Source organism: Osmerus eperlanus, chromosome 17, assembly GCF_963692335.1.
Source record: "Osmerus eperlanus chromosome 17, fOsmEpe2.1, whole genome shotgun sequence".
In the NCBI taxonomy this organism is placed as follows: domain Eukaryota; kingdom Metazoa; phylum Chordata; class Actinopteri; order Osmeriformes; family Osmeridae; genus Osmerus; species Osmerus eperlanus.
In genome coordinates this window covers 10393614-10414769 of record NC_085034.1, presented here as the reverse complement: position 1 = coordinate 10414769, position 21156 = coordinate 10393614, and the positions used below count along the sequence as shown (strand labels likewise).

At 44.3% G+C, this 21156-nt stretch overlaps 3 protein-coding genes across 5 annotated transcripts; 1 reads left to right on the top strand and 2 right to left on the bottom strand.

Moving 5' to 3' along the window:
- The first annotated feature begins 322 nt into the window (after positions 1 to 322).
- On the top strand, positions 323 to 3396 carry ckap4 (cytoskeleton associated protein 4). Its single transcript, XM_062483346.1, has 2 exons — positions 323 to 773; positions 1784 to 3396. The coding sequence occupies exons 1-2, from the start codon at positions 465 to 467 to the stop codon at positions 2987 to 2989; spliced, it is 1515 nt and encodes a 504-aa protein (XP_062339330.1). The 5' UTR covers positions 323 to 464; the 3' UTR covers positions 2990 to 3396.
- A 2907-nt stretch (positions 3397 to 6303) lies between these two features.
- Positions 6304 to 10462, bottom strand: ikbip (IKBKB interacting protein). Of its 2 annotated transcripts, XM_062483323.1 has the most exons (4): positions 9871 to 10427; positions 9669 to 9786; positions 7793 to 7996; positions 6304 to 7009 (listed from the first exon to the last, which is right to left on the bottom strand). In XM_062483323.1, exons 1-4 carry the CDS (start codon positions 10077 to 10079, stop codon positions 6401 to 6403), a joined length of 1140 nt encoding a protein of 379 aa, XP_062339307.1. In that variant the 5' UTR covers positions 10080 to 10427; the 3' UTR covers positions 6304 to 6400. The 2 variants fall into 2 exon arrangements, with proteins under 2 accessions (XP_062339307.1, XP_062339306.1); XM_062483322.1 differs by lacking the exons at positions 6304 to 7009; positions 7793 to 7996 and adding an exon at positions 8103 to 9397 and having other exon boundaries at positions 9871 to 10462.
- A 1005-nt stretch (positions 10463 to 11467) lies between these two features.
- On the bottom strand, positions 11468 to 21089 carry arfgap3 (ADP-ribosylation factor GTPase activating protein 3). 2 transcript variants are annotated; one of them, XM_062482811.1, is made up of 16 exons: positions 20905 to 21089; positions 19985 to 20103; positions 19755 to 19827; positions 19005 to 19136; positions 18806 to 18886; positions 17670 to 17766; positions 17265 to 17324; positions 17126 to 17172; positions 16832 to 16980; positions 16492 to 16623; positions 16134 to 16259; positions 15366 to 15515; positions 14948 to 15071; positions 14601 to 14688; positions 14337 to 14461; positions 11468 to 14076 (listed from the first exon to the last, which is right to left on the bottom strand). In XM_062482811.1, exons 1-16 carry the CDS (start codon positions 20971 to 20973, stop codon positions 14059 to 14061), a joined length of 1590 nt encoding a protein of 529 aa, XP_062338795.1. In that variant the 5' UTR covers positions 20974 to 21089; the 3' UTR covers positions 11468 to 14058. The 2 variants fall into 2 exon arrangements, with proteins under 2 accessions (XP_062338795.1, XP_062338796.1); XM_062482812.1 differs by lacking the exon at positions 17265 to 17324 and having other exon boundaries at positions 20905 to 21088.
- Positions 21090 to 21156: the final 67 nt, after the last annotated feature.

The window sequence follows — 21156 nt, the reverse complement described above, 5'->3', positions numbered from 1 at the left end:
AGTTCTGGTCTAGGCCTAGTGCCTACATTTGTCCTTAACCCCTGAAATGTACATTAGCATATTATCTAATATGTAGACTATGATAATACTATCATATGTTTCGTTATATGGCTGAAATGATAGGCTCTTGCAGAGCATCACTACCCTATCACAGCCAATAACTATTATTGTCACACCTGCTTCAAAAACACGTTTTAGTGAAATATTTTGTCAACTTGGACTCGGAGGAACGGGATAAGGCGCTACAAAAGCCACCAATTTTAAAGTCGCCCAGCCCAGGACTTTTGATTCCACAAGAAGAGACGCCCCCCTCTTCTCATACCTCAACGCAAAGCAACCTCCAGGAGAGACACGAAGCGCTCCCTGATACGCCGAATGTAAAGTAAAGCCATTACCATCAGCATCTCTTTTCTACCGCAGCTATAATAGCCTAGACCTCCCTGCTTGAAGGTCTATCTCTAGCCATGACGAAAAACAGAAAGCCCAATACAAGCGAAAAGAATTCTGCCCCATATATTCAAGATGACGTGGCGAAGAAAATTCAGAAAACTAGCAATGGGGTTAGTGGCTCTGCACCCCATGGGTCAGGGTCGGAAAGTTGGGTCAAAGTTATAGCAGTTGTGTGTTATATCGTTTTAGTTGCTGCTGCAGGTTTTGCCGCTTTTTATCTGCAACAAGTACTAGAAGAAGTCCATGAAGTCAGCACCAAAAACGAGGAGAGTTTAAAGGAAAATGCAGAGCTCACGCGTAAAATGGAAAATGTTCTTCAGCAGGTAGGTAAAGCAATCAATAAAACAAATAGATTACGCCCGTTTAATTTGATTATGATGGCAAGGACACCAGATAAGAACAGTCGTTGTAGATTGTGGAACTAAACGGGGTAGAATACATTGACATTGAAATGTATCACTTTAGGACATGGTCGCCTTCAGAGGAAACGGGTAGGGAAACGGCTACCTCCCCCTCCTGTAAAAACACGATGAGTTGGCACAAGAAACGTAATGTATTAGCTTAATCACTGAATAAACAAAGTAGCCAAATTAATTTGCGATGTGTCGTTAAATCGGCGTGTGACTGAGTTTAGTGTCTTTTTAAAACTTATGTAGAACAAATAAAAATCGTCATAATGTAACTATTTTCTTTGTTAGATTAGCTTCATATCTGTACTCATTCATATCATAAATTGTATTTACTCAAGGCCTTAACGCACCCTGCTACTACAAAAAGATTTACGCATAGGGGTTTACGCATTCCGGTTTAACGTTGACCTTTTTGTGGTGGCAAACATGTACAGTACGTACACCATAGCGCAACAAGATGTACACGGTAAACCTCCCATTTACATGTTAACATTGCTCGTTTTGTAGGCTTCCAAACTCTTTCCACCAAAGTTGGATTTTTATTTTCGTACCAACAGCCATTTAGTTTGTTCTGAAGTAAATCATGGATGGCAAAACAGATCATGGATCCATTTTTGGATCATGTTTACAACTGAAATCTCAAAACAGCTTGTAATCCACAGGTATTTTGAGACAACGTTGTACAACTGACTGATAATGTGTATAAATCATGTATTAACAATGAGAGAAAATACTGTATCACAGTTTACTGAAGTCTTTGGAGTTGGTTAATTTGTCAATTTATTTGTGTTGTAACACTTGAATAGATATAAAAACTGTCGTAGAAACGTTTTAGAAATGGAGACAATAGCCACCTGTGAGGTACAACAGTTGCCCCAATCTGTACTGATGTGTTTGGGTTCCGCCTTGACTTATTTTCACAGGTGGAGTCTTTGAGGAGCTCTGTGGATGGGCTGGAGTCGGTGCTGGGCACCACCCGGACCGAGCTAGAGGGGGCAAGCCGGGCGGTGAGGAAGGGTGAGGCGGAGACCAGGCGGGTGGAGGATGCCCTCGGAAGGCTCCAGAGCGAGCTACTTCGTGACCTCTCTGACGGCATCAAGGAGGTGAAGGAAGCTCGAGAGCAGGACTTCTCCTCCCTGGAGAAGACCTTGGAGGAGCGTCTGGTGGAGCTTAGTCGCTCCATCGCGGCAAGTGTGGCTGAATTCACCGAGGCCCAGGGTGAGGCGCAGAGCCAGCTGGCTGACATCAAAGCCCGTCTGGGTGACATGGAGGACCCTAACCTGATCAAGCAGGAACTGTCCGCCATCGTAGACACCGTCGCTGAACTCGGAACCAACCAAAAAGCCGTAGAGGCCTCGGCCATTTCCCTGGGAGAGCAAATCACTGCGGTGGGGGCAGAGCTCCACACACGCAACCAGGAGGTGGGGTCACTGTCCCAGGAAGTGGAGGCAGTGCGAGTTCTGGTGCTGGAAACGTCTGGAAGTTTGAAGGAGTCGCTGATGGGGGCAGAAGCCGGTGTTCAAGCGTTGACAGACCAAGCTCAGATCTTGCAAGGTGGCCTCGAACTTGCCACCGGCGCTCTCCACAGTCTGGAGAAGGAACTTCAAGCGGAGGTTTCCCGGGCAGAGAAAACATCAGACGACCTGGACGGACGACTCAGAGCTTCAGAAGACACCGTTGAGTCACTAGTAGCATCTGTATCAGACCTGAGCTCCCAAGGCGAGTCTCTGCTCGCTAAAGTTGACTACCACGACAGTAAGCAAGCAGCACAAAGTCAGGCCATGGAAAAGGCCCTGGAGGGGGAGCTGGATGCTCTGAGAAAAAGCCTTGTGGAGCTGCAGTCCAACATGGCTGCTCTTAGCGGTTCTCAAACTGAGTTAGCTGCCAAGGACTACGACGTTGTTGAGCAGATTGAGGGGCTGAAGAGCGTGTTAGCTGCCCAGCCTCCACAAGACCTGGAGAATCTGAGGAGCACAGTCGACGGCTTGGTGGAGAAGGCAGCTAGGCTGGAGAAGCATGACAATGCAATTTCTGTCCTTCAGGGTGAACTGCAGAAAACAATAAGCACTCTAGAAGCGCTGTCCAACGTCCCAAAACACAAAGAAGTGAAAGTGGGAGCGAGCTCATAAAAAGTGAATAAGCAGTATGACATCATCCTGGGGTAATAACATAAGATGTTAAGGTTCTTCATGTTTTGTAATTGTATATTCTCCTTTGAGGTACAACTACATTGGCATACTTTTAGCCAAAAGAAAATCCCCATGGTCATATTTCTGAGACATCTTAATAGGTGGAGCTAGAAGAGAGGTAGTTTGCAGGTAGGGCTACAGTAGATTGGGTAATAGGGAAAAGGAGTGTCACCTGCTGTTCTGTGAATCAAAACCAATATTCAAAGTGCACTGTATTTTTTTTTCAATCCAGTTTCTGATTTCAGGATTGTTTCAGACACCCAAATGCAATAAGCTCTTTTACTGAGCACATGTCATGGTTTACTGATTGTGTTTTGTTGTAACAAAAATAAAAAATAAATGTATAACCAGTGTTGTAGACTACTGATTTTTACAACTCCAAACGTATTTAACTTTTCTTGCTGCCTATTGAATTTGATGCTTAAATGGGCTATTATAATGTATTTAACATAATATTTGCATGTATATTTAGTAACATATAATCTGCCAGATACATACCTGAATGATCAGAGTACACAATAAAAGAGGCAAGGAACAATTTAGTTTTTTCCATATATCGGACAACCATAATACCTCAGAAAGAGTCAGCTGACTTGTTTCCTGTTGATTGAAGAAAGATTAAAGAGCCAACAAGCCACAAGGTCAACACCCTCTTTAGTTGAAGTACTTCTCTGGGACCTAATGGGTAATAAGTGTGTAAAGATGTAAAGAGTGATGCTTCATTAAAAGATCACTGGAATATTTTATTATGACACACTGTAGGAATATATAACAAAACATGATTTATCGCGCTAATTGACAGTAATGACTTTCATCTGTAGTGGGGACAATCACTGCAAGATTAACTGCTCATAGCAATGAAACTCTGAGGAAGATGAAATGAGAACTTGATGAGCCACTTAGAACCAATTTAGCGCTAACACACAAACGTGAGTGGATACACATTTGTGTGTGCCACTGCCTTGGTAGATACCACATTAATCAAATTAACTGAAAGTTAATTATTCCTTAAGCGCATGTGCTTCAGGACAAGCTCTCCCAGCTGAACGTGCCCGACTCCACCTGCAGGTGGATAACAGACTTCCGGTCTGACAGGAAGCAGTGTGTTAACCCTCGTGCTGCCTTCGGGTCACATGACCCAAAGGTTCATAACGAACCATCGTTGTGTTTACCCGATTTTACCCAATACAAAAACAAATTAAAATAATTTTCTTTTAACCTTTGCAATGTGGGGGGTCTGAGACAGCCCAACGGTTAAAAGAATATGCTTCACTTTGTCTTTGTATGCGGTAAATCTGTCGCAATACGAAGGTGGGTCACAATGACTGATGGGTCAGAATGACCCGAAGATAACACAAGGGTTAAGCTGGGAACACAAGTCTCTGACTCCCGGTCCATCAGCACCGGATCTCCTCAGAGCTGTGTCCTTTCCCCTCTGCTCTTCTCCCTGTACACCAACAGTTGCACCTCCAGTCATCCGTCTGTCAAACTTCTGAAGATTGCGGACGACACCACCCTCAATGGGCTCATCTCTGACGGGGACTAGTCTGATTATAGGTGGGAAGCTGACAACCTGGTGACCTGGTGCAGCCAGAACAACTTAGAGCTCAATGCTCTTAAGACAGTGGAGATGGTTGTGGACTTCAGGAAGAATACAGCCCCACTCACCCCCATCACCCTGTGCGACTCCCCAGTCAACACTGTGGAGTCCTTCCGCTTCCTGGGCACCATCCTCTCCCAGGACCTCAAGTGGGAACTGAACATCAGCTCTGGTACGTTCTCAGCGTACATCTGGTACGCTGCTGCCACTGCCAAGGACAAGAGCAGACTGCAGCGTATCATCCGCACTGCTGAGAAGCTGATCGGCTGCAATCTGCCTACCCTCGAGGACCTGCACACCTCGAGGACCCTGAGGCGAGCGAGGGAGATTGTGGCCGACCCCTCCCACCCTGGACACTCCCTGTTCCAGCTACTCCCCTCCGGCAGAAGGCTGCGGTCCATCAGGACCAAAACCTCACGCCATAAGAACAGTTTCTTTCCATCTGCTACTGGCCTCTTCAACAAGGCCAAGGACTCCCACTGACCTTCATTCATTATTTAACCCAGTATCTGATTTCACTATGTTGACCACTCATGCTGCTCATTCTTATTCTTATTTTTATATATATTTTATATTTAAATTGTTTTATTCTTAGATTGTTTAGTTCTTAGGAATAGTTAAACTTCTGTACCTTTACTTAATTTAAGATTTGTATATGTTTAGTGTTTGCACCTCCCTACCACAGTAAATTCTGTGTTTGTATAACATACATGGTGAATAAACCGAATTCTGATTCAACAGAAAATCTTGTTTAAATTTCTTCAATTATTTAGGATTGGGATTTTGACTGCTCAAAGGCAAGACCCAAAGTTTACAGAATCAAGTGTCATTTGTTATTCTAGTAATTATCATCAGTAAAATCATGGTAACAAGGTGTTAAACTGCTACTTGGACTGCAAACTGTAAAGACTGCTTCTTGATGTTAGGCTGTTGCCGAGCAATTTCAGGTATGTAAACGTTCGATTCCCTCATTGGATGAAATGAAATGTGATTGGCTGTGGGGTGTCTGGTGACTGTTCTGCTGTGGTCCAGGTGTTACATGCTTCCTCCTTGAAAAGAACAGTTCCTGTAGAACACCTTGTACCTACATGTTTCGGACACAATGACTGAGCCCCAATGTTGGTGACTCAAACATAAAGAGTGCATCGGGTTGACATTAAGGAGAGGGACATGCTTTGAGTGGACACTCCACCCCATTGAACAAACTGACTTTTGAAGTTAATGCTGAGAATGCATTGGGTAAGTGTCCAGGGAGCAGGTCATTTAGGTAAACTAGGTAAATGTGATATACAGCCTGATGTTCATCAAGCAAGAGGGAGGCTAGAAGGAACTTAACCAACATTGCAAAACTGGTAAATAACAAGACCTGTCAATCATAATGACAACATATTCTTCGTGGAGAACATACCAAAGAACTGGAAAAGGAGCAATTCAAGGCCAAGTAAAATTAAAGTACACAGATTCCAAGGGCCAACTTCTAAGGATGCATATCACACTCATGTATATTCAATACATAATTTCTCAGAAGAGGACAGATTAAGTGTGGGATGTGGTGTATAGGCTGTGCAGTGGTCACATATACATTTTAGTTCTCATAACCCTAACCATATTTTTTTTTACCAGACAACCTTTTAAAAACTAAAAATAGACAAAACCAATTAAATTTTTTATTCAACCATAAAATCTCCTTAAACACATTTCCTTTCAATTGAGTTCAAAATCTTCAACTTCCATGTCCCTTCAGGAGTTCCTTACTCTCCCAAACTGTGTGTTTGTGGGAGAGCCTCGCTCACGTTTGCCTGCGGCAGCATCTCTCCTACATGTGGAATGTCAGAAATCTGGCTAAACTGCTTTGTCACAACACCCAAGTCACCCTCAACAACGTTTAAATGATCAAAAGTCTGTCTGAGCTCTGCGATGTCCGCCTCCCTTTTCACCAAATCCTCTGCCAGTCGTCCTATGCGGAGGGTCAAGTCTGCCAGTTGCGGCTCGAATGCTGCAAAGTCCCTCTTTATGGTAGCAACCTTGGGCTTGAGGTCGCCAGCAAAGGTCACGGTACGGATCAGGCGGGCGCGCCCGCTCTCTAGCTCCCTCAGCCGGTCGGAGAGCTGCTTGTCGGCGGCGGCGAGCTCAGGGATCCGGCGGCGGAGCTGCTCCAGGGCCTGAGCGTCACTCTCCGAGGCGGCGCGGAGACCCGCCATGCGATCGATGCTGGCCCCCAGGACGTCGCCGATGCGTTTGACCATGCTGCGCTCCATTACGGCTGTCTTGTCCTCCAGCTCACCAACCTGGGTCAGCAGAGACTCCACCTCCGACTGGAGGCCGTCCATCCGACGCACGTCGGTCCTCACAGACGCCACCTGGGACGAGAGAGAGTAGAGAGGGAGGACAGGGCGGAAGGAATGCAAAGAAACGCAAATACTTAGGTTAAAGGCAGGGTGGGTGATGTTTTTGAGAAGCACTTTGTCATATTTACTGAAATAAACTTCACATTCTGATAGCAATCAATATATTAAATGCTCGGACAGTCAAATAAAATAAATCCTATATCTGTGGCCGTCGCAGGACTGTAATGAGCACAACCAATCATGGGAAAGTGGCTTTGAAGGGAGTGGGAGGGATGGATACTTTCAAACTCAAGCCAAAATGGCTAGTTTTGCATTCAACACATTCACTCGCAACACACTACTCGGTAGCCTAATCACTTTGTTAGGAGCACATAACAAAAAACTACTGCTCATTAGGGGTGGGAATCTTTTGGTACCTCACGATTTTTAATCACGATTCGATTAAAAATTGATTCACGATTTTCGATTTTTAATCAAATTTCGATTCAATATATGCTTACATTTGATTCCAGTTTGCTGTTTAGTGTTACTTGTTTCTATTTGACTGTGATAGGCAGTTTAGTGTCGAAGAAAAAAATCCCAATGCATCAAAACCTTGAAATGTATTGTTTTTCTTGCAGTTTAGTAAACTCATTGTTATGAAAAAAAGAAAAGAGAAGCTAGAAGAGTGAATCGCAATTCAAATGCGAATACATTTTCCCCCCCACCCTTATTGTTCATTCACTCAATTACTATTACCATGCTCGACAATGGAACTGAATCAAAATGGCATTGATGTGAAAGCTGAGGTCAGACCTTGTTCGTTACATCCTTGGCGATGGCGGAAGTGCGTTCTTCAATCTGCCCCACAGCGCTGGACAGGGCGGCAAGGCTGGCCTGCAGTTGGCTGTGTGTCTCTGTTAGACCGGCAGCCCACTCCTTCAGCTGGCTCACATCCTGCTCCAGATGGGGGGGCAGACCACCCCGCTGGCCCTCCAGCAGGTCTTGGATACTGTCACACTGTGGAGGGACACAAAGAGGGAAGGAGAGTGGAGAGATACATAGATAAGAGTTATGCAGATTGTAACCACAACTGATTTTGTCAATAAATGAAAAAGACAGGAAATCCTTGGCACACTTTTTATTAGAAAGTAAGTCTCTTCAACAAGTTTACCTTATACTGTTTGCCAAACCATATCACAAACAAATACAAAAGTGTAAAAAAACGGATTTTTGCCTGTAATGAATAATACCATAATACACCTTGAGAACTTTCTCATTGCAACTACTTAGTAGTATAACATTACCCTACTGTACCTACTCAGAATACTTAATCGGCTGTTGCCGAATCACAGCAGTGCTAACGACAGTGCTTAATTGTGACTACATAAAGCATTTTTTTTAATGATAATAACAGAAGGTTTTTGACATGAAGTCACATACAAATGTAGAAAAGCATAACATTGTGTGCATTGACAGAATGGAAAATAAACCCCTCCCTTCCCCATGCGACCTGCCACAATGACGTCACACAGTGCGATCATCGTCCAGCGCTAGCTGGGATTGGTCATCCGCTTGTGGGTCCTCCCACTCCTCATCCTCCTCTGCCTCCATAATCTCAGAATCCTCTGCTTTGAGCGACCCCACACCCATCACCACCATGCTGAGCTCTCGGACTGCCTCGGCGACCACTCCCAGTTCGTTCTTCATCTTCAGGATGCTGTTGTGGGCCTGGAGAGCATCCAGCCCTTGCTTGATTTCCAATATTTCTGTCAACGCCTTCAACATGCTGTCCTCAGTCCCAAACACCTGGAGGGTGAGCTCCTCCAGCCTCCTCTCCGCCCCACTCAGGTCCCCCCCCAATCTGAGGATGGACCGGACAGCCTCCTCCACATCGGGGAGGTGGGCCTCGCATTGCTGGGCCCTGGGAAGATGCTCCTGGAGCTGGGCGCCCATCTCGGCGTCAGCCCGGATCAGGGCTCGGACTTGGTCCTCCATTTTATGGATTTGTTTTGTGTTCCAGTCCAGCTGGTCCTGGGCCCGTTTGGTGTCTTCATCCTCCGAGCGCTCCAGAGCCCGGGCGTTCCTCCTGGTGCTGTCCTCCAGCTCCTCCAGCCTCTCTTCCAGGGCCAGCGCTCTCCGCTCTGCCTCGTTGACCCGGTCGGTGGCCCCGCCGTGGGCCTCCCGCGACTCCACCTTCAGGGTGGCGAGGTCGGCCGTCACGGCGGCCAAGCGCTCCTGCCACGTCTCTGTTACGTTGAGGAAGCGTCCGTTGACCACCTGGAGGTCGTGGGAGGCCGATTTTTCATCCGCTTGCATGGCATTAATGGCGGCGTGGAGGGAAAAGATGTCTTGCTGGAGCCGTGTCGCCACTGACGCAGTGGAGAGCGCCCCCTGGAGTTCCTTCTCTGAAGTGGTGAGCTGCACCCGCAACACAAAACAGGGAGGGCCGTTTCTGTTGTGGCTTGCGGTGCTTCAGTTTTCAAATTAAAATACAGAAACAAAGTGCAAGCACACCATGCACAGCTGTGTATAGTTGGAAACACAAGTACATGATTGTCTTGACCAAAAATGCCATGCAAGACCATTAGAACTTTTACACACGACACACATACAATACTCTTGCATATGTATGGCACAAACTGTCAGGAGCAGGAACATTATACCCTCAAGCTACATTAGGCCTAGTTACCTTTTTAGACACCTTGAGTACTTCCTCCTCCATTTCAATCAGACTTGCAGTTTTCCCATACAAGTGTTTGTATTTCTCCTCCACGTCGGTTAACTTTTCATTCTGCTTCAACACCACCCTGTAGGAACACATGTTCCAGTATCAAATACTTAAAGGTAAAGACAATTCTAACATATCCTAATTTAATAATATGTTGTCTTACCAGGTTAAGACAGCACAAACTACCACGGATAGTAGACACGCAATCGTTCTTAGATCCAGAGAGAAAACCGAAGTTTTACGTAGATCTAAATGGACCCCTTTAGTCGTTTCCACTTTCTTCGCCTCATCTTCGCAGTTGTTTGGCTTATTGGACGACTCCTCATTTGTTTTTTGTGTCTTCTTTCTTTGCTTTACTTCGTTACTAGGCATTTTGGTACAATGCAACAGTGTTTCAACTTGAAGCTTCAACCAAAGTATTCAGTGTAGCGACGGCAAAACCCCCCACAGTTCTAGATTTTGGAATACAGTCTAAAGCAAGAAACTCCATTCAAATGCCGTCCATAATTAGTTATGCTTGATACACTTTCGTACATAAATAATGAAGATGATAGACTTCTACAATACAGTCTTAGCCTACATCCCTGACAGAATCAACTTCCTTGCTCCTTAGTTTGAGGAATATGAACAAATGCGTCAGCCACGTAGGCGACTGCCAGCCGTTTTCCGTTCCTTCAATCCGTTATAGTACGAGTGCGTTCATTCTGTGGAGTCGACGTGCCCTATTCTACAAGACTGGCGGAACCTACAAGAAAATACATAAGAAGTTCATGTAGTTAAGAAACTTAGTGCAGTAGAATTGGGCTGCTCCGCCAAGTCATCTCAGTATACAAATTCGTATATTATTATTTATAATCAATTCAGAATTAAAACAGATTGAGAGTCTGCTAAATGACTAAATGTAAATATATAGCAAGCAGTAAAAAGAGGGTTTGGTTGAAGAATATATGGGGGGGGGGGGGGGGGGGGAATCTGACATGCAGTAGGAGAGGATTGGCCTGCATGTCCTCTTGCTGTCCACAATAGACATTAGGGGACTGTTACAGATAACAGACAACTGGGAAAATGTTAATGTGATTTTGTGAACAATTTATGTTCACAATACAATGTTTATTATTTCCATGCCTGCAGGAACACTGGGAGAACAGCATTATCTCATCCATACAGTATAATTTTCAGTAGCCTACCCCTCACATAAAGTTGAGTACAGGAGAGGTTTTGAAAGGAGAAGGTTTGTATTGCTTGTAGTGTTAAGTCAAAAATATGTCATAATGGGATGTAGTTTTAGAGCCAGCCCATCACTCATCACAAGCTTGCTCAACACATCATTTCCTGCCATCAAGAACAACAGGAAGTGTTCACAGTCAGTCTTATCTCGAGATCAATGTGCTGTATATCATCACAAGATGTGATGATAAGTTCAAGATACCATGCACAAAGTCCTCCTTTTGGTTACATCAAGACCATCAGGCTGAGCAAGCCAACAATCAAAACTAGGGATAGAATGGCCTCCGTAAGAAACCTCAGTGTTGTGCTGGCAGTTCTCATGTGTACATACCATCCAAGTATTTTATGACCAGCATAGCCACTGGTCATATCAGCCCCTCCCCTCACACTGCCAAATACCTTGTGCCCATTCTAAGAAAGAATGCAAGGTGAAGTGTCCAATCACACACCTTTTACCGCCGTTTAAAGTACTACATTGGCATAAGCAGTAATTCATAGACAATATTCACACATTCAAATCCACAGCCTACTAATACAGGTCTAAGGGAGTAACAGTTTATTTGGCATTTTCACAAATGACATTATGCCTCATTTGAACTACATAAAGCATGAAAATGTATAAATAATAATAGCCGTCATACATTTTCTTTATCATTTTATAAAAATGTTTTCTACTAAAGCGTATATCTATTTACCCCCCCATGTATTGGTGTATGTGAGCTCTCAATGTAAACTAACCAACTGAAGTATTGAGATATTAAAATTGAGATCATTGTTAAGTCAGGATGCACAATGAAAGCTGAAGAGCCATGCAAAATCAACATTACTTTGTATATATCATTTAATAGTTCTAGACAAAACAAAAGCATCACAATGACCTGAATTTACTGGATCTCATGTTTATGGTAACATTAGGGTAAATAATACGGAAAAAAACTAAAATGAAGCAGGTGCAAAAGGTGTGCATTAAAACAAAAAACCCCACAGCAACATAAACTGCAGATACCTACATGACTCCACCATGTCTACTGTTTTTAGGGCAAACGTGCTACAATGCAACTCTTTGGATTAAGGCATAAATTAAATGTAAAAAGATGAACCGTATTATTCCTATTTCTGTCTTATCTTTTATGTGATTCAGATTCATAAGGACAACTTTTACCATACATAAATATGTTTGTTGTTATATTTTCTTCATTCTATAATGGAGTACGTATAAAAATGATTACATGAAAGAGAAAATTGGGCAGTGTGCTATAACATTGTCTAGAACCCAATCCTAAATCAGATGCTTACAACCAAAACACTATGCATTTGCAGGAGGTATTCAACTGTAGCAATAACAGCCAAGCTGGTGTGAGGCACAATTATGCCATTCCACCATACCTCTCAAGATCTGAAATGCTGCTTAGAGAAAGGAGCAAGGCTTGATTTGGGATTAGGCACCATCAGTTACAAATAGTTCACCGACTCCAGCAATAAAACAGTTACTAAATTACAGCCACTCAAACTCAAAACCACCGCAAAAACACTTTCATTAAAGTAAACACACCTTCCTTCTGGACATCGCATGTTATAGTGCCCAAGTGTAAGGTCATCCAACAAATGGTCACATCACAATAATAAGTAGTGCAACAGTTGTGCCACCCATCAGGGTCAGTCTAGGTGTAGCCAAATATAAGAATAGTTATATTAAACATCTCTATGAATCTAATGCAGCCTCATCCTCCTTTGTCACTCCTGGCAAAAAAAATAATAATATAAATAATAATTGGCCAATTATTTCCTTACCGCAGCCTAAACCATCCATTTACAATTTGGTGAGTTTTATTATTCAAAGTGGTCTCCTTGTCTCTTATCAGAAAATACAAGTACAACTCAGATAAATCAGTCCCCTCAGTATAATATGTGTGATCTATAAACGGCCAACACATCCCACTTTGAAAAACAAAGTATTAAATACAGTGCCAATACACAGAGAGAAAAGTTAACCCTTGGTCCCCCCTTCAGGATTCAATGCTTTTCAGAAAAATATAAGGCCGGCCTTCTTGACATGTAGCCATCTTGGTCTTGTGTTTGGAATTGTAAGTGCACTTAGAGGACAATAAGGGCACTTTCAAAGCAATGAAAATAAGGGATATGTGCACTGAATGAACGCTACACATACACTTCCAGATCAAGATCTGTTGGCCACAATCTGTGAGTCGACCCACAGACTACAAACAACTATATCCACCCATTTCTTGATTAGCTACGCTCCGCCATGCTTGCTGGACAAGTTCACATTGAGTCAAACACCCATTGCACATTGTGTTTTAAAGTGCCTCAATCGGTGTCACTTGGGTATTAGCCAGAGGCTAGACCAATAGATTAGGCGTCAACACGGGCTATAGTCTGAGCAAGAAAACAAACACACAAAGAAAAATAACTAGTAGTCTGATGTTTCAGCATGACTTCTACAATCACCAATGGCCGGGTTTCCCAGAGTCGTTAAGAAGCTCTTAACGCTATGAGCTTCTTAGGAGCGTTCTAGAGCGTTCTTAGAACGTTCCTAAGAAGCTCTTAGCGTTAAGAGCTTCTTAACGAATCTGGGAAACCCTGCCATTATTAGTACAAAGGGGGGGAGGGGGGGGGAGAAAATAAAATACCCTCCAAAACCCACTAATTGTACTGTGTATAACAAGATTTGAATATCTCAAGTTAACGTAAAAAATGAAATAGGCTAATCATTCGCATTCAAAATGTATTAAAAATAATACAGTGCCAAAACAATTACTTTATACAACCAAATTCGTTATACAGAAAAGCCTTCCAGCATATATCACCCTCAGTTCCTAGAGGATTCCATGACATAATAACACTCCATTAATTCATTTCTTTTTTACATATAGCTAAATCCTAAACTCTTTATGGAGACATGTTTTATATTCTGCTGTTCAGGATGTTAACCCATACCTTTTTCTCTTCCTTCAGAGCCTACAACTCTTTTACCCATTCTCTTGTATGGCAGCCTTTGGTATGTGCATGTGTCCTTCATACATCTGTGTGTCAATAGCCACCTTCTCAATCCCCAACCCCTCCCCAATGGGTGTGCCACTGCCAAATGCAGTGTTTCACACTGGACTTAGGTGCTGTAGTGGTCCTGAAAAAAAAAGACACAGGCATAGGAGTTAGGGGCGACAGAACCTGCATGTGTTAGCAATAGCAAATACTATCATTCCAGTAGCATATCACACTTCTTAACTGCTTTACAGTGTGTGGTTACTCAAGTCATTCATTTACAGTGACATCTTTTCTGTGCATTGCGAAATTCAACGCTATGGTGAGACAGCCCAACCACAGTTACACATTTTCACGCTCTAAATGCTGCCATATCTCCTGTGTAGCTTTAGAGAGGGGTACCTGGATGGAGGAGACCACCCCGCTGGCCATGACAGACAGCCTTCCAGCTACGTTCCGGACCCCCAGCTTGAGTTGGGACATGTCCGGGGCGTTGGGTAGCACGTTGGTCAGGCGGTACGAGCCTGCTGTGGACACCAGAGAAAGACAACACCGCTGTGTCAGGCCTTATGCTGCTGCTAGCCTAGCACCCTGACTCATGTACATTATGTTCCCCATTGTGGTGTCAGGGTCGAGTCCTCTTGCAGACAGGAAGTGAGCTCGTACCTGGCTGTTTCTTCGGGTCGTCGAACAGGTCGGCCGAGCTGATGGAGGAGTTCCCAGACAGTCTTTCCAGCCTGGTCTTGGCCTCGTACTGGGAACAACAGGAGCAAATATGTATTTAGAAAACTTAAGAAATCTTGGACAGATTGTCTTTTGCACGTTTTAGAGGAAATTATTGTAACCAGAAGAATGGGAATAAAAACTCAGCACTGTCCTTATTTAAGAAACATTTGGAATGGGACGTAGAGCTGCAGTAACTGAAATTCCATTCCAACTGTGGTGAGGGTTCTGTTATTGGAGCAGCTAACTATCGAGCAGCTAACTAGAATGACCAAACAGGCAGCGCTTACATCCGACTCGTCCTGCTTGCCGAAGTACATGTCGGAGGAGATGGCCTTCACGTCACCAAACTTTTTCCGGGCTTCGCCCAAGTCTGTGATGGGGACTGGTTCGGGTTTCCGTCTGGACGTGATCCTGTGTGTGTGTGTGTGTATGTGTGTGGAGAGAGAAAGGATAAGGTTGGGAATGGATGCACAAAAACCATGTAATAGTCAAATTAGAAAAGATGAATCCAGCATGACTTGAAACCAAACTAAAATGATGAGAACTTATACAAAATGGTAACAGCAATGTTTCCAAAAAAAGCAATACATTACATACGCAACTATCAACATGTCAAATAATGTTTTGCGTTAGTGAGAGGAGTAAAACCACATGATTACAACAGCTGTGTGCCTGGTGATTGGCAGATGATTTGTGACCTCATACCTGTCGTCCAATGAGGAGGTCATGGCACTCAGGTAGAAATCAGGCTCGGCTTTGGTGCTCTCTTTCCTCCAGCCACCCTCTCCAGCATCACCCCACTGAGAGAAGAACTTATCCGAGGTCTCTGTCTGGTCATCGAACCTTGACGACATTCTAACACGACACAGAACACTCACTTATCTGTGTGCGTGTGTGTGATGACTCAAACCAGACAGACAGATTAAATTACATAGTAAGGTTAAATAATGAATGGAAAATATGATTCCTATCATGGCCTTGTGTAACAACTTAACACTTCAGACTTACCAACGTTTCAGAACTTTTTTTGAGGAGTTTATAAATACATTTTAAAAATGGACATGCAAGATAAAGCACGCAATGTTGCTCGTTATTTACACCTGATCGGCTGTCGATGAGTACACTTTATCCACAGGCAGCGACTAAGGTCGATCCGTTTGGGGCTGGAAATAGCATTTACTTCCTTGCATATACTGTGCTAGCTGTGTTATGCTAGCTGGTTTCATTTTGACTGGCAAAATACTGATGTTTCTCGTAACAAATGCCCTATAAACGCTTCTCTTGCTAGGCTACCTGTTCGCTGCCAGGTATCTCACTTGCAGGGCCTGTCATGTGACTTCAATAGAAAATGAATGGGAGGGCAAATTTTGTCTAAAACCCCCCTGAAAAGTCTTAGGGGAAACACTGGACAGGGTGGTGTTTTGTGGGCCAGGGTGGTGTTGCGTGGTACAGGGCGGTGTGTGCTGGTCATACCTGGACGTAAAGGAGCCCTCGTTCTCCTCTTCATCTATGTACTTCTTTGCTTTGGTGGTCTTGACCCCCACTGGGCTCTCCTGCTCAATGATGTGCATGTCTGATGTCACAGAGTGAGACACGCCACTAGAGGAAGGGAGGGAAGGACAAAAGGAAAACAGGAAGGAAAAACAGAGAAAACAGACAAGAGGGAAATTAAATGGCAAAAAGAATGCTTTTGTTATCAATATTATCAGATGGGAGGAATGTCACCACCTGTTCTTAGGGCTCATGTGTAATAAGACTGTTCTCCAGCGACAGGTATTCTTGAATCATCGTGGTCATCGACATTACAATCATCGCATCAAGCCCCTCCTACCTCCTGCTGCCCAGGCCCATGCCCAGACGTTCAGCCTGCTCTTTCTTCTTCCCCTCCATTCCCTTCATTTTCTCCTCCCCCCTCTTCCTCTGTTCCTCCAGGTCCTTGTAGGCCAGACGGAGAGAGGAAGCTCTGGGGGGAGGGAGAGATATGGGTGGGAGGGGGAGTTTAGGAAGTGAAGCATTCAGAAAAAGTGACTTTTCGAACTTGCAGCGTACTTTTAATGTCCGTTTGAATGCAAGGGGTTTAAAAGTACAAGGGGAGAAAAAAAGAAGAAGCGGCATATCTAATCAAAAACGTGAAACCTTAATAGCAAATGAAACGTGAAGAGGAGACTCACATGGGTTCTTCTGGTTGAGGGGTCTTCTTCTTAGTGGTGGTGCTGTCCACCTCGCGGAGCTTATCCACAGCCTGAGCCCTCTTCTCCAGCTCAGAGAAGCTCTGGCTGCTCACCTTCTGGGCCCCTAGACCGCCTTTCTTGGAGCCCAGCTTAAAACACACACACCTCAAATCAATTTGTGGCAAACAAATTCATACTAAATCCATATTCCAGAAAAAATAAACGTGGCATTCATGTCTGGGCATTCACAACGAAATACATATTAAATACTAACAAAAACGTCAGACTGCATACCGTTTTCTTTCCTGCCGCTGGTTTCTTCTTTAACATAGAGGAGGGATCTGGGAGGGAGAGAAAGAACAGAGGCTTTCTTTGAATTTTGGGTCCCCTACAACTAAAAACCTTCACCTTGAGGGTAAAGACTAAACCTTACCTACGGTGGCTTTAGGGGACACACTTAGCGCATCCACTCTAGGGCCCTCCTCTGAATTGCCTGGGAGACACAGGAGGAGGATGACCATGGACCTTCAGATACACAGTTGTGTGTGTGTGCGCCTGTATGTTTGGATACAGGGGTGTGGTGATAATCCATCCTGTGCGCGTGTTTGCGCAAAGAACGGCGTGCGTCTTTGAGGGTGAGTGTGTGTTGGCACAAGTGAGCGTGGTAATAATATAATAATAAGACTTTATTCCAATAACAAATTTCATACAAGAATTGCAGCTCAAGGTGCTTGTGTCCGTATGTGGGGTCCGTTGGCAAACGTCTGTGTGCTGAGCGCATGCGTTTGTGTGTCTGTGTCAATGAGTGCGAGTCAGAACAAGTCCTGTGTGAACGTACCATTCGTCTCCTTGTCCTGCTCCTTGGCGGGGGTCTCCTCAGGAGCCAGGGTGGAGTTGAGGCTCATACCTGCTGAGACCAACTCTTTAGGAGGAGCCTGGCCAAAAAAACAAACCACTATGTCAACACAGATTGTGTGTGTGTGCCCATTATCAGTGAAGAGGATCAAATTGGATAACCAGGAAGCTTGATGCACTTGCACACAAATGCGTACACATGCATGTACTGTCCACAGATACTAGGGGTGGAACGGTATACTGAAGTCACGGTTCAGTTCATACCGCGGTTCAGATCACGGTTCGGTACAATGGAGGGAAAAGCAAAACAAACCAGGTTCCTCTACGAGTGAATACGGCGCATTGAAGATAACATGTAAATTCCGATTGCTTCAGTGATTTTTTTGACCCTATTTGTATGTATCTAAAGGCTGGTTAAGCACTGTAGGGAGGAAAAGTTGGACAGTTGTTTTTGTATCGTTCCAGTGATTGGCTCACCTGGGTGATGGCGTCTGATTAGCACTTATCCAGATGCGTTATATGCGTTACCATGTATTTCCACTCACATTTACATTTAGTCATTTAGCAGATGCTCTTATCCAGAGCGACTTACAGTAAGTACAGGGACATTCCCCCGAGGCAAGTAGGGTGAAGTGCCTTGCCCAAGGACACAACGTCATTTGTCACGGCCGGGAATCGAACTGGCAACCTTCAGATTACTAGTCCGATTCCCTAACCGCTCAGCCACCTGACTCGCATACCCCACAACTGCTGAACAACGCCGACACACAGTGCTTGTCTTATCCACCACGCTCTCGCCTGTACTACTGTAACTGACTGGGAAACCGACGTTTTCCCAAACTTGCGATCTTAAAGATGCCGGCGGGTCCTCTATCTCTTGTGGGTCGCCACCACTCGCCATACTCGTCCTTAGTGCTGCTAGCCATCTCTGAATCAGAGCCATGGCGGGACTACAGATTAGGTGTCCCTAAAGAACACGAGTATCTAACAGTAGTTCCGCATTACATTAATTTGCACGCGACTTTTAATTATTTTTATACCGTGTAATTTCATGCACCGAACCGTTTCGGTTCAATACGAATACATGTACTGTTCCACCCCTAACACATACACACACACCTGTATATGCAGACTGAAGAAATCCTCCTGCTTGTCAACAGGTGAAGTAGGAGATAGGGGGGCTTGGCAGTCCAGCCACAACTAATCAGAAACAAAAACACCAGCAGATGGATGAGATATTTGTGGAGAGACTTTTAGATAGCCCAAGATGCTACACCTGGTTTCCACCCATGACGGACTGCGGCTGTTTGTGGTTTACCTCTGTGCCGTTGCGCCGGGTGGCCTGTGTGGCAAGGGTCTTGATTTTTTCCCTGTACAGCAGCGCCGCGCGGCTGTTGTACTTGGTGTTGGCAGCGTTGGATGTGCAGCCGTGCTGTGCAAAAAATGCCATCTGGGAAAGAGGACAACAACAAGTCACAGAAGCGTACAGGAGGGGACGAGCCGCAGGTTGTGGGGTTGTCAACGGTCATCATAGGTCATCAGTTGTGTCGGAGCCATTGGAGTGTCTTGAGACATTTAGGTAGATTAAAAAGGCTGCTCCTTCTTACAGGGTTGGTATGGTGCCGTATGTGTAAATCCATGGAGTGTTTCAATGTCTGAAATGGTGTTGAAACTGGTTTTGGACATGCCCCCTTTCAACACTGCAAAATCAGGATACATTGGAAAAGCAGTGAAACGCTGTCTGAAGCAACTGGACATGCTTTCAATCATACATCCCACAGTGACAAGCCTTTAACCTCAGGCCCGGTTCCTCGTCAAGGTGTCAAGGACAAAACATCAGTCACTCATACAAAGGAAGCACTGAAATCTCCACCCTGCTAATCAAAGAAAAATATTTCCGTTTCCACCTTTTTGATTGGCTTGAACTCCATTGTAAAACAAGAAAACTGGAAAAACACATCAAATCCCACAGTTCTGCACCAGATGTTTTCTTCACATCTAACCGTTTATCTGTCTCTGAGACACTGGTCTACCAGAGACTAGCCTTAATTATATGCCTAATGCTTACCGCACTGGCATTGCCACCCACTTGCATACTTCGTATCTGGTACCAGGACCAGTTGAAGTCCAGCTCAGTTGATCTGCAACACAAGAACTGGAAGTTTCAGTCCAGACTGCAGGCAAAAATTTGAACTCTATTAGCATCTGTGTAGAGAGAAGAACTGATTGGCATAGCATAATTGAAATGGTCTTAAGTCAGTTTTTCTTTACACATACACACAATGCATGTCATCCTACCTGATGAAAGTCAGATGTACACCGAGGGACCTGTGTGTCCCTGAGCAGTCTATACATAGGAATACTCCATAGGTTATACTGGCCCAGCTGGGGTTCTTTGCTGAGCAATCAAAACAGGCCTGAGGGAAAGAAAGTTCAAACTTCTACTGACACATTTCTGTACATAAGTCAGGCAAAATAAATGCATTTGACTGACCTGAGCATCTTTTTTCAATATTATGTATGTAATGTGGCAATAAGGAGAAGCAACCGTGTTGACCGAATAGATTGCAACCCATGACGCAATACAATCAAGCGTGGAGGTCTGAAGTGCAAAATAATACAAGCTTAATCAACACGGTCTACGAAGGAATGACACAAAGGCCTTAACCCCTTAACCCCTTACTTTCACATACTGTTGTAATTGTTGTTTTTACTCGGAATGAATGAACTGTTCAGAACCGCAAACTCAGCTCAACATTGTAACAGCTGTTGCAGTTTGCAACGCTGCGTTGGACCCGTGTATCCGTTCTTCATTTGAGTCGCTGAATAAGAGTTATATTTGACATTCGCCTATGACTGACACGTCAACGTAAGACATTCGGTTGCGTTGATACACAAACTTTGTCATCCTTGCCAAATATCGGCTGGTTTTCGAATTGGCAACACATAGCCTTGCTAGCAGCCTATAGATTCTAGCTAATATTAACTGCGTAGGAAAAATCTACTTCCACCCAACGCAGCAAAACATATGTATTCAGGATACAAACGTTCCAAGATCAAATGTTCTACCATTATAATTTATGCTACAGGGTGATGGCATGCGCATCGTCCACTCTCCAACAAAACAGTGCGACGTGTCAAATGCTTTCTCATAGCCTGTGTCGCTAGCTACTTCCTTATTTCGAGTAACGATGGTGTGATCACCAAAACAAACTCACCTTATTTGTCGGTATGGAACGCAGCCGCTTGAATATAGCCGAAATATCTTGCTTACCGGGGTCACTCATCTTTCTACCTGTTAACTTTACCTGTCAGGTAAAGACCGAAACAGCATCCACCGATATTTCTCTAGAAAGATGCCTGACCCATGAGCTCTTACTCATTAGTCATGGCAGTTTGGACACGTCAGAGGATTACCGATTTGTTCTTGCTCTTGATTGGTCAGCACTGTAACTGTGGCGCATAGATCA

Bases quoted from the DNA above. Each gene is read 5' to 3' on its own strand.
- ckap4 (XM_062483346.1), top strand. From the start codon at position 465: ATGACGAAAAACAGAAAGCCCAATACAAGCGAAAAGAATTCTGCCCCA. The intron at 774-1,783 runs GTAGGTAAAGCA...TTATTTTCACAG, and splicing joins TGGAAAATGTTCTTCAGCAG to GTGGAGTCTTTGAGGAGCTC.
- arfgap3 (XM_062482811.1), bottom strand. From the start codon at position 20,973: ATGAGTGACCCCGGTAAGCAAGATATTTCGGCTATATTCAAGCGGCTG. The intron at 19,828-19,984 runs GTAGGATGACAT...CTTGTGTTGCAG, and splicing joins GTACATCTGACTTTCATCAG to ATCAACTGAGCTGGACTTCA. The intron at 17,767-18,805 runs GTGTGTGTGTAT...TTTTTTGGCCAG, and splicing joins TCTTCAGTCTGCATATACAG to GCTCCTCCTAAAGAGTTGGT.
- ikbip (XM_062483322.1), bottom strand. From the start codon at position 10,079: ATGCCTAGTAACGAAGTAAAGCAAAGAAAGAAGACACAAAAAACAAAT. The intron at 9,787-9,870 runs GTAAGACAACAT...GTGTTCCTACAG, and splicing joins GTTTGTGCTGTCTTAACCTG to GGTGGTGTTGAAGCAGAATG. The intron at 9,398-9,668 runs GTAACTAGGCCT...TTGCGGGTGCAG, and splicing joins TACTCAAGGTGTCTAAAAAG to CTCACCACTTCAGAGAAGGA.